Source organism: Haliotis rubra, unplaced genomic scaffold (genome assembly GCF_003918875.1).
Source record: "Haliotis rubra isolate DU_JTF1 unplaced genomic scaffold, ASM391887v1 Scf33, whole genome shotgun sequence".
Lineage (NCBI taxonomy): Eukaryota > Metazoa > Mollusca > Gastropoda > Lepetellida > Haliotidae > Haliotis > Haliotis rubra.
In genome coordinates, this window is record NW_025767002.1 from 2,966,240 (window position 1) to 2,978,989 (window position 12,750).

Here is a 12,750-nt window from a genome sequence, read left to right on the forward strand (position 1 = left end):
AAGGGGACACAAGAAATGGGTTTCACACATTGTACCAATGTTGGGAATCGAACCCCTTCAACAAGACAAGCGAACACTTTAACCAGTAGGCTACTCCACGGACCATCCTATGATATGAATACTATTTGAGCAAACAATGATAGGTCACTGAGCATGTACCCCTCACCTCAGTCAAGTGTGCTGTTTTGTTACAAACCATGACTATAAGGGGTCGATAAGGGGCCTGTCATTTCATAGGGGCTGGAACAGTGGGATGGGAGATTGGCTTTAGGACTATCAAGTTTTGCATATGATTGTGAAAATGTTTGACACCCACCCTCTTCCCCTTTCTACTTTTTAACTGAGTGATTTTTTAAGCAAACCTCCCCTTAAAGCACTTCCACAGACCTTATTGTTGCAAAATCAATAACATAAATTGCATTCATGATATCGCTAAAAAAAAGGGTCAGTTTCATGTCTATCATTTGAAATCTATTTTAATCTTAATAACACCTCTGTCTTGTGTACAAGAAAGGAAATCCTGTGACCTTGTCATGTGATACTTTACATCTGGAAGCCTCTTGCCTTTGTTTGATGATGATCTTTAGCAATTCTAAACTCCATGCACCTTCAATATAAAGAATTTTGAGACACTGCATATCATTCATTAATAGATAGTCTGAATGTAGATTTATGCATAATTACTTATGAATCCTAATTGGCTGCACTTCAGAGAGGTTATCGTCAAAATTTGATGGAGTTGTATACACTATGGTTCCTATTCACACATAATATGTATAGAAACTTTGTAATCATTGTTTTTATTAGTTTTAATTTCCTACACACAAAATGGACTTGAAACCACTTTAGTGATACGTTTGTCTTATTGTTCAATACATCAACACAAACTCCTCCCCACCCCCACCCTGAAATAAAGTACTTACCTGATGTCATAGTTTCTATTTCTTACAGAATACTTTTACTGAAAACTAAGACATAAATTTTTAATTAAATAATTTAAAGGTAACGATACTATCATCAACCATGATAATGTTGTTAAGGACTAAAACAACAACAACAACATTACAGAACAACATTATCACATGATGTCAACACTTGGAATGATTGAAGAAAACAATTCACTCAGAACGATAAATACAAAGTGAGAATTCATGAAACATGACTGACTTTCACTTAAAAAACATGAACCGTATGACCAAACAAAGGTTACCTATGTGTCATAAAAATTAATTCAAATGTTCAATTAAACATGCTAAAAGTGTTTCACAATGACAAAAGTTAACAAAAATTAATAAAAACTTGTAAGTTATGTTGCTATTTATTAACTAATCTTATCAAATATCACAACTACTTGTGATAATTAATTCATTTTGACATTAATAATGCTTGGTTGGCTTCTTGTTTGCACTGAGCAATATTGCAGCTATATGGTGGCGGTCTGTAAATAACTGAATCTGGATCAGACAATCCAGTGATCAACAGCATGAGCATCAATCTACACAACTGGAATACAATGACATGTGTCAACCAAGTCAGCGAGCCTAGCCATCCGATCCCGTTAGTCGCCTTTTACGACAAGCATGGGTTGCAATAATGAAAATAATTAATAACTATGTTCATTGTTGACATCCAGCCAGTACCAATTTTGTTCTGCACTAGCTACAAGTACCATAGAATACTGGCCCAGATATATTAGCTTAACAAAAAATAAATTTGGTCCAACGGATTATGTGTAAACAATCCTTGTTCGATCAGCTGTGTTATGTAGAAATAACAGAACTGAAATAAGTTATTCAGAAATGTTGGTATTTGATATTATTCTAGAGTGAAATTTTTTTTAACATATGGAGGTGGGACAAGTTGTAAATTGGTTTCAACATAATGAAATAAATTTGGAAAATTAGTTTAAAATTCATTCTGACTAAGTAGTTCAGTAGAATCTATCTGAAACCCCTGGCCAAACAAATAACATAATCTTTAGCTGCACATTGCATATGGTAGTTACACATAGCTTGGAAAGACATAAAAATCTATTACATTCTGTGGATCAAACATATTAAATGCAGTTAATGAGTAAAGCTTGTGAGAAATAAAATGCATTGAAATGAAAGTCAAATTACCCTGTACAGTGCAATACACTGTATTAACAAGTCATATCAATAATAATAGTCCTATGTTTGTCTTATTAGTAAAAGCGCCTAGGGGCACTGCATATATACTGAGGAAAAAAAAAAAGGGAACACATGGAAGCACAAGTGTTCCTTTATTTGTTTCCATGCTATGCGATACAACGCTTGTGAAGAAACCTGGAAAAAATAAAGGAACACTTGTGCTTTTATATGATCCCTTATTGTTTTTCCTCAGTATATTTGCCACCTTAATCAACAGGTAAACAAAGAGATGTGTCCTAGACTTGCCACCTTAATCAACAGGTGAACAAGGACACATGTCCTAGATTTACCACCTTAATCAACAGGTAAACAAAGAGATGTGTCCTAGATTTGCCACCTTTAAACAACAGGTGAACAAAGAGACATGGCCTAGACTTGCCACCTTAATCAACAGGTGAACAAGGACACATGTCCTAGATTTACCACCTTAATCAACAGGTTAACAAAGAGATGTGTCCTAGACTTGCCACCTTTAAACAACAGGTGAACAAAGAGACATGGCCTAGACTTGCCACCTTAATCAACAGGTGAACAAGGACACATGTCCTAGATTTACCACCTTAATCAACAGGTAAACAAAGAGATGTGTCCTAGACTTGCCACCTTAAACAACAGGTGAACAAAGAGACATGGCCTAGACTTGCCACCTTAATCAACAGGTGAACAAGGAGACATGGCCTAGACTTGCCACATTAATCAACAGTAGAATGAAGACACATGTCCTAGATTTACCACCTTAATCAACAGGTAAACAAAGAGATGTGTCCTAGATTTACCACCTTAATCAACAGGTGAACAAAGAGACATGGCCTAGACTTGCCACATTAATCAACAGGTGAACAAGGAGACATGGCCTAGACTTGCCACCTTAATCAACAGGTGAACAAGGACACATTTCCTAGATTTACCACCTTAATCAACAGGTAAACAAAGAGACATGGCCTAGACTTTCCACATTAATCAACAGTAGAATGAAGACACATGTCCTAGATTTGCCACCTTAATCAACATGTCAACAAAGAGACATGGCCTAGACTTGCCACATTAATCAACAGTAGAATGAAGACACATGTCCTAGACTTGCCACCTTAATCAACAGGTGAACAAAGAGACATGGCCTAGACTTGCCACCTTAATCAACAGGTGAACAAAGAGACATGGCCCAGTCTTGCCACCTTAATGAACAGGTGAAGAAAGAGACATGGCCTAGACTTGCCACCTTAATCAACAGTAAAATGAAGACACATGTCCTAGAGTAAATACAATGAAGATGAATATAATCAACTGGTTAATTCAAAAGTCCTGTTCTACATGTAAATGTAATCTGATAATTAATAACTCATTACAGAGGTCATATCTTAGTTTCCAGTTCTAGATTAGAATTAGTTTTTATATTGTGTACACTTCTCAAAAACTTGTACACTTGTCACTACAGCTCACAATACAAAGAAAATTCATGCATGAATAAACAGATCATAGACATATTGATAATATGCATTACAAACCTGTATACTCCCCAGGGAGACGAGAATGAAAATCAAGCACATGCTGACCCATTGCCCAAGATAATAATGTATTATTTTCAGCTTGCATTATGACGCAGATTTGGCGCATTGTAAATATGTTCACATTACTATAATAAAGTGACCAGCCAAATGTTGGTATTGGTAAACTCAGCCACAAGGTGCAAAAACTCAACTTAACAAAATCTACTGAAGGGAAACACGAGCCAAGAAAGAATACAGACTCCCTACAAAAACTGTCTATCTTCCAAACAAAATCCCAACAAGAATTCTCTAAAATTAAATAAAAATATGCTATAAAGTCCCTTCAACAGTAATAGGCCTTGGAAAACATCCTTACAGCTGTACGTAGGACATTGTTTGGTAACTGTTAACAATCATAACAGTTTAACCAGCGAACATCAAAGAGATTGAATGAAGAATTGAACAATCTGACTCGATAATGGAAGCTATGCTAAAATGTATGTTGCCCTATGATCAGGGATTTTACTGCTTGTTCGTACAAGTGTGAATTACATGGGTCCAAATCTTGAGTTGGCTAGACTTGACCTTCATTCCGTTAATCTTCAAAAGACTTGCTATGCTAACAGAGACAAAATGTCACCACAAAAAATGTGCAAGTTAACAAAAGTCCTATGAACATTTTCCATGAACTCTTAGTCTTGTGCGATATATTTCTTCTCTACCCTGCCTTGACGTCTGAGACTGAACAAACTCTTATCATCCACTGATAATCAAGAGATGACAGTCATTAGAGTTATCTCCCTTGTGCTCCTCACTGGGTCAGTCTGTACTGGAGCTGCGAGATCCTCTTGAGCTCTGTCTTTGTAGCCCTGCCACCACTTTCTCATTGGTTTCTTTCTGTTTTAAGTTCTCATATTCACGGATGTCATCTATTGTCATTCCTGAGAAAAAGCAAAACAAATAAGCATAATATTTATGTGTCAGAATTTTAGTTTGGATTAGCATTCTCATATCTTTCAGGGGTGGTGGGATAGCCTAATGGTTAAAGTGTTCGCTCGTCACGCTGAAGACCTAGGTTCAATTCTCCACATGGGTACAATGTGTGAAGCCCATTTCTGGTGTCCCCTGCTGTGATATTGCTGGAATATTGCCAAAAGCGGCATAAAAACTAAACTCACACTCTTATTTTTCATAATGTACATTGCTTGACTGGAATAGTGAGTGAGTGGGTGAGTTTGGTTTTACGCCGCTTTTAGCAATATTCCATTAATATCATGGCGGGGACACCAGAAATGGGCTTCACACATTGTACCCATGTGGGGAATTGAACCAGGGTCTTCGGCGTGACGAGCGAACGCTTGAACCACTAGGCTACCCCACCACCCCTTGACTGGAATATGATCGTTGAACTACATCAGTCACTTCAAGGTCTCCTTGATAAGTGCTTTCCCAGTAGAACTAACCCTCCTCCCCCTTACATAACTCAAGTATCACAGAACTTCCTTAAGTGGCATTTAAAAGCTGGTATGATAAAGTGAAACCCCCAAGCTACCCCATCACCCCCAGGCTACCCCATCACCCCCAGGCTCCCCATCACCCCCAAGCTACCCCATCATCCCCAGGGCCCCAAGCTACCCCATCACCCCAGGCACCCCCCCAAGCTACCCCCATCATCACCCCAAGCTACCCCATCACCCCCAGGCTACCCCATCATCACCCCATCACCCCCAGGGCTCATCCCCCAGGCTACCCTATCACCCCCAGGCTGCCCTATCACCCCCAAGCTACCCTATCACCCCCCCACCCCCAGGCTACCCCATCACCCCATACCCCATCACCCCAGGCTCACTCCATCATCCCCAGGCTACCCCATCACCCCAGGGCTCACCCCAGGCTACCCCATCACCCCCAGGCTACTCACCCCCATCACCCCAGGCTACCCCATCATCATCCCCAGGCTACCCCATCACCCCAGGCTACCCCATCACCCCCAGGCTACCCCATCACCCACACCCCATCATCCCCAGGCTACCCCATCATACCCCTGCATCACCCCAGGCTCACCCCAGGCTACCCCATCACCCCCAAGCTACCCCATCACCCCCAGGCTACCCCATCACCCCCCAAGCTACCCCATCACCCCAAGCTACCCCATCACCCCATCATCCCCAGGCTACCCCATCACCCCAAGCTACCCCATCACCCCCAGGCTACCCCATCACATCACTCCCAAGCTACCGCATCACCCCCAGGCTAAACAGCACAACAGTAGAGAGGCTGACTCACCATGCCATTCATCGACCCAGGCAAACGCCTGCTTGTGGCCCAGGAGGAGAATATCACGGATAGACTGAAAAAACAGTGTCAAGAATACCGACATTATTAAAATCAGATGTTAGTTCCTGCTACCATAAAGCAAAGATCAGAGGACATCCCATCCCATGACCATCAGAAGGACCTTTCATCCAACCATTCCAAAGTTTGTTTACTTGATTGGGAAAGTGACACTTGGAATATGTTTTCTAATCAATCCACCTCTAAAACATTTACATTGGTATTCCGAGCAACAACTGCAATCTGTATGACCAATTTCATCATCATCATCATCATCATCATCATCATCATCATCATCATCATCATCATCATCATCTATCCCTCACATCAACGGGATAAACATTTGATGTACCGGTACTTGCAGACAATTTATGGTAAGTTATTAGACATTCCTGAATTTTCTCCAGTTCTCAAATTTTGCATGAACTGTGTCAAAATAGTTTTGAAAGGGCTGTCTGGATTTAACAGAAGTCACAAGTTTGAAACTAGTTCCATAAAACTAGTGAAAGGTGCTTTCTGACTGACTAATGCCGACTTAATGTTGGTCCTTAGCAAAAAGAATGATTAGTTTACCATTGAAATGCAATGGAATCACAGGCAACATTTTATTTAATTGTAGAACATCACGAAACGTGTATACTATACCATTCCATTATTTACTGTAGAAACTTGTACCATACCATTAATACTGTAGAAACTTATATACATCTGAATCAAATATTACAGATGTAATGTTGGTTATTTTTCTTTTCCTGAGGCTTGTGGCAAAATGAACATGAAAATAAATAAATAAATAAATAAATAAATAAATAAATAAATAAATAAATAAATAAATAAATAAATAAATAAATAAATAAATAAATAAATAAATAAATGTGGCAAAATGAACATGAAAATAAATAAATAAATAAATAAATAAATGTGGCAAAATGAACATGAAAATAAATAAATATAAATAAATAAATAAATAAATAAATAAATAAATAAATAAATAAATAAATAAATAAATAAATAAATAAATAAATAAATAAATAAATAAATAAATAAATAAATAAATATGTAAAATAATATGTAAAATATCCTACTTTATGTGCAAATGATTCCACTTTGGTCTGCAGGCCCCAAACTTCAAACTTGACTTTGACAGCTTTATATGAGCACATGATGGGTGAAGTTGAGTCCTGAAATGAAAGGGTCATGATTTCAAGGGTACCATCTGCAGAGTGAGATATACATGGGTTCTTTATTGGGAAACCCAAAGCCTTTAATTGTGCATCTCCCAGCTTCACAAATGGGGTTCCCAAGCTACAAAATGGAGGTCTCAGATAAGCATTCAAACTAGAATACCGGTACTCAAAAAGTGACAAGCTTTGATCCTATTAGTTTGTTTGTTTGTTGTTGAACGCCACGCTCTCAGCAATATTCCAGCCATATGACAGCGGTCTGAAAATAATCAAGTCTGGACTAGACAATCAAGTGATCAACAGCATGAGCATTGATCAGCGCAAGAATAGATAAGATGTTCCCCTACACGTTCTCTGACAAAGCACTTTTGTGCTGATAACAATCTACATTTGTTTCTCTGTTTGTTTATTTTAATCTCTGTCAGCAATATTTTAATTTTAACATGAACTTCAGGTGAGTAAGACAGACTTACCCTCCAGCCTTCCGACATGGGGCCCCGACTGGTCTTCTTGGACTGGAAAGTTTTCAGATCCTGAAGAAAAATTGTTGACAGTAAAGCATATGCTTCAGTCAGCGAAGCCTACTTTCTAAACTACAGGTTTTATTCCATACATGTTTGTTGTCTAATACCCAAGTGTTCCAGCTATATGATGGTAGCATGTAAATATTTGAGTCTGGACCGAACAATCCAGTGATTGATATCATGACCAACAATCCACATCATCAGGAACTGACTGACTGAGTTTGGTTTTACGCCGCTTTTAGCAATATTCCAGCAACATCATGGCGGGGGACACCAGAAATGGGCTTCACACATTGTACCCATGTGGGGATTCGAACCCGGGTCTTTGGCGTGACGAGCCAATGCTTTAACCACTGGGCTACCCCACCGCCCCATTTATCAGGGAAGAATGACAAGCAGTCGGTCAAGTCACAAAATCTTACTACCAAGTATACTACTTTGTATACTAGTAACTATATTTTTTTACTTTGAAAATTTGTAACTCTTTGTTGCCAATATGTAACCAGCCCTAACATGGAGTTGTGTACTCCGTGTCTTTATATACCTATCCGAAATGAAAAAAAAAAAAAAGTATACTACTTTGCCTTTTTACAACAAATACATGTTCCTGGAGAAATGTCTTCTCTGAATGGAAAGTGTTTAGATCTTGAAGAAGAACTGTCCATAGACAGTCAGTACATGCATCATTCTTTGTCACGGACGCTTAAATTCAAAACTGGAAGTTTATTTTCATATTTGTTGGTTTATTGTGGACTGGACAACACGACTGGTTGGTTGGTTGTTTAACGCCACACTCAGCAATATTCCAGCAATATGGTGGTCTGTAAATAATTGATTCATGACCAGACAATCCAGTGATCAACAGCATGAGCATCGATCTACCCAACTGGGATATGATGACACATGTCAACCAAGTCAGCGAGCCTGACCACCCGATCCCATTAGTCGCCTCTAACGACAAGCATGGGTTGCTGAAGACCAATTCCAGCCCAGATCTTCATCGGTCTGGACAACACAGCAATACCCCAGCTAAATGACACTGGCCGATACATATCGAGTCTGGACCAGACAATCCAGTGATTGATACCATCCACACAATCAGGGAATGACGGCATACAATCAACCAGGTCAGAAAGTCAGACCATCGATACATTAGGTTGCCATGTACAACAAATATATCTTGCTGGTGACCAACCTTGACTCGGAATCCAAATGATGTACATATAATAATTAGAAACACAGACAACGTCATATTAACACAGCCTGCAGTTCATCAGTAGATTTGTGTTCTTGTCCTTTTGTCTGACCCAAAATGAAACAACAATGCAAGAAGGCACATTTGCATGACTCACCAAAACTGATTTAAATGATACAATTTTTGTTTGTTTAGTAAATTCCACCCAGTGTTTTCCCACTGAGCAACTGGGTCAAGAAAAGGCTGCCTGATGTACTGTAATCATAGTTATTTTCACCTGGGATTAATTTTCGCACTTTTAGCGAAAAAAGATCGTTCGTCAATAATCATACCAAGCAAAATATTCATGGTCAAGTCATGACGAATACTAAAGTAGGAACAACATGCAATTTGTTTATTCTCTCAGATAACAACATTGCATGTCTGTCAGTTGTGAAAACGCTATGATGGATACCATCATTCAGGTGTTTGAAATGCGAAAAAACAACTGCTAACTAACAGGTCATTTGTGAACTTTCCGCAGAAAATTTCACCCGTGAAAATATATACGATTACAGTATATCATTACTCATCGTACTTCTTCCTCCTTGTAATGCTTCTGAGGTAGTTCATCCAACACAATGTCCACGTAGTCCACCTCTCGCACACTCAGATCCTCCACCGACAGGTTCACGCACTGCAACAGAACAATACATTCAGGAGTCAACTTCTTCCTCACTGCTGATTTATGGAAACAAAATATAGTCCTTTCTTATCAATAAATATGTCAGCAATAACTCAAAAGACTGTTTATTTAACCATTAACACAATAAAACTGTCGATAACACTATAAATTCAGTGACATCGCTCCACACAATTATGCAACATAAACCATACCCATTCTGGTGTGACTGACTGAGTCTAGTTTTACGCCGCTTTTAGCAATATTCCAGCAATATCACGGCGGGGGACACCAGAAATGGGCTTCACACATTGTACCCATGTGGGGATTCGAACCCGGGTCTTCGGCGTGATGAGCCAACGCTTTAACCACTAGACTACCCCACCGCCCCCATTCTGGTATGAAACCCGTTCCTGTTAGTCACCTCATGCGACAACAGGGCTCCAGATAATTTTTCAACATCAGGAGTACTTACGTACTCCTTATTTTTTCAATATAGGAGTACTGGAAAACAAAAAGAGTACATTTAGAGTACTGAATGGAATTTAATGGCGTATCAGTAATCTTGTGGTTCGTTTCATATATGCAACACAACATTGCTACTCTTGTGTAAACATACCAATGAACAGTAAAACAATAATTTTTCAGATAAATATGTCTGTAAATGATTCTAAGACCGTACACCATTGCTATGGTGCGTATTTGCTACTTTTTCTAAATTAATTCCTAACGTATAGTGCATATTTTTTCATCCCTACATACGCCGATAAGGCCCTTATCTGGAGCCCTGCAACAAGCATGGGTGGCTGAAGATAACTTCTAACCAGATCTTCATTGGTCCAGTGTAGAACTATAGTCCGTTTGGCTCAAAAGCGGACCGATGAATTGCAATCTAACTCGAAAACTAATAAACATAAAATACTCAATGAAACACTGATCATAATCAAAACATCAGACCAACTCTGTGAGGTTTTTGCAGAATTTATGTCCTAAAAATAAAAAGTTGTTTAACAAACTATCATTAAAATATTGACAATGTTCACTATTTGTTACGAGAGAGGAGTGCAGAGAAAGGGACAGCCCGGTGTGGGAGAAAGGATGGAGACGGCACAGTACAGGTTAATGAATCAATAACTTTGTCGGCACTTGTGCACGTGCTTCTCTAACACCTGGCTGTCCCTTTCTCTGCACTCCTCCCTCGTAACAAATAGTGAACTGTGTCAAAATTTTAATGATAGTTTGTTAAACAACTTTTTGAATATTAGGAAAAAATTCTGCAAACAAATCACAGAGTTGGTCTGATGTTTTGATTATGATCAGTGTTTCATTGAGTATTTTATGTTTATTAGTTTTCGAGTTAGATTGCAATTCATCGGTCCGCTTTTGAGCCAAACGGACTATACAGAAAGGAGACAGCATTATAAATAATCCATCAGTATTTTAAAATCTGTCCCAACTGCACCCAACAAGACAGATGACTCCACATAAACCTGTTAAATCCCATTACAATAAATCACTACAAGGATACATATCTGAGTGATGGATGGTCAGACCTTTTTCTTACTCTTTCTGGAAGACTAAATCTACCTTGGATTTCTAGAGAAAGCTTGCTCATCCTTCTTACAAGAGATAACAGACAAAATTAGACAAGATTCAAGAGAACCCCGTTGCCTTTCTGTCAGAAACAACAAGAGCCTCTCTGCTGCATATCAGCCTCTTTCTAAGCAGCGCAGATTTGAAGCCAGGAATTTTAAGTTTTGTCAAATTAGATTTCCTGAGTAAGTGAGTCACGATCTAGAGGTTTCATCTCAGGATCAACCCAAGCAACACAAGGACAACGTACTTCAGCTTCATTAGATTTACGTTAACGGCTTATCTGTAAGTGGAGCATAATTATTTTTATAAGTGAAACCTGTGCTCTACCTACTTACAATTTTTGTCTTCATTAGCCTTTTGTGAGTTTCAAGTATTTTTCAAAGCATTCCTTCATTTTGGTAAAGAAAATTAGAGTAGAAACAAGAATTATCACGTCTATTCCAACAAGGAACATCAGTATTTTGCAATGTTAAACAAATGTTTGTTCATGACTAAACAATTAGTTTTTGTTAATACGCTTCCGTAAAACTTGGTAATACATGTATTTCTAAAGTATGGAGCTCCTAACTGCCATGAAGATGGAATTGGTAATAACATATTTGGTTTAGAATTAACTGAGCAGCTGCTTCAGTTTTCAAACAGGAAGAGATAGAGTTTGTTGTTTTTCTTTTCCAATGAACTGACATCTTGATACATAGGAGGTTCATGTATGTGTGAGCGCTACAAAGTTAAGCTGATGGGGTCATTGGTCAGCAGAAACAGAATTAAAAAAGAACACTAAATCATTTTAATGTCTGTTTTCACAAGTCAATCTATTAAAATTTACAAGTTCTGTGATCAACAGCATGAGCATTGATCTACACAACTGGGATATAATGACATGTGTCAACCAAGTCAGTGAGAGTGACCGTCTGATCCCATTAATCGTGTCTTCCGACAAGCATGAGTTTCTGAGGATCTGACAGGTTCTTGACTAATGAGACCCGTGAAGATCCGGGGTAGAATAGGCCTTCAGCAACCCATGCTAGCCGCAAAAGGCGACTATGCTTGTCGTAAGAGGACTAACGGGATCGGGTGGTCAGGCTTGCTGACTTGGTTGACACATGTCATCGGTTCCCAATTGCGCAGATTGATGCTCATGCTGTTGATCACTGGATTGTCTGGTCCACACTCGATTATTTACAGACCGCCGCCATATAGCTGGAATATTGCTGAGTGCAGCGTAAAACTAAACTCACTCACTCACTCTTGACTAATGACCAGCACATAAAGGACAAGGTATGATAAAGGCCCTTATTGGCCCACAAAATTTCATGATATTCAAAGTTCTACAACATGATAATTTTAGCATAAAAAATGCTAAATAAATTGTTGAAATTACCTCCATATGTTTTTTTTATATGTTTTAGTGCTGTTTTTTCCTCTTTGAAGACCTCAAAGTTAACCTATTTTACAATATCTTCGAAAAACCTGCATTTTCATATTTTCAGAGTGATAAAAAAGTGTGAGCAAAAGCTTGACCCATCCCAATTTTTTCACCACACATGAAGAGAGTAAATTAGAATGCACTCCTAAAAAATTGTGGTGGGTCACGCTTT

At 38.7% G+C, this 12,750-nt stretch overlaps 1 protein-coding gene across 1 annotated transcript in view; it reads right to left on the minus strand.

Annotated features, from left to right (window-relative positions):
* Positions 1 to 460: 460 nt before the first annotated feature.
* Positions 461 to 12,750, minus strand: part of LOC124284109 (cytoplasmic phosphatidylinositol transfer protein 1-like) — a 35,452-nt gene continuing 23,162 nt past the window's right edge. Inside the window, exons 5-9 of the mRNA XM_046720168.1 lie at positions 9,473 to 9,571; positions 7,650 to 7,709; positions 7,078 to 7,173; positions 5,945 to 6,008; positions 461 to 4,599 (exon numbers count right to left, since the gene is read on the minus strand). Coding sequence (XP_046576124.1) covers positions 4,478 to 4,599; positions 5,945 to 6,008; positions 7,078 to 7,173; positions 7,650 to 7,709; positions 9,473 to 9,571 — 441 coding nt within the window. The 3' untranslated portion in view covers positions 461 to 4,477. The remainder of the gene's footprint in view (positions 4,600 to 5,944; positions 6,009 to 7,077; positions 7,174 to 7,649; positions 7,710 to 9,472; positions 9,572 to 12,750) is intronic.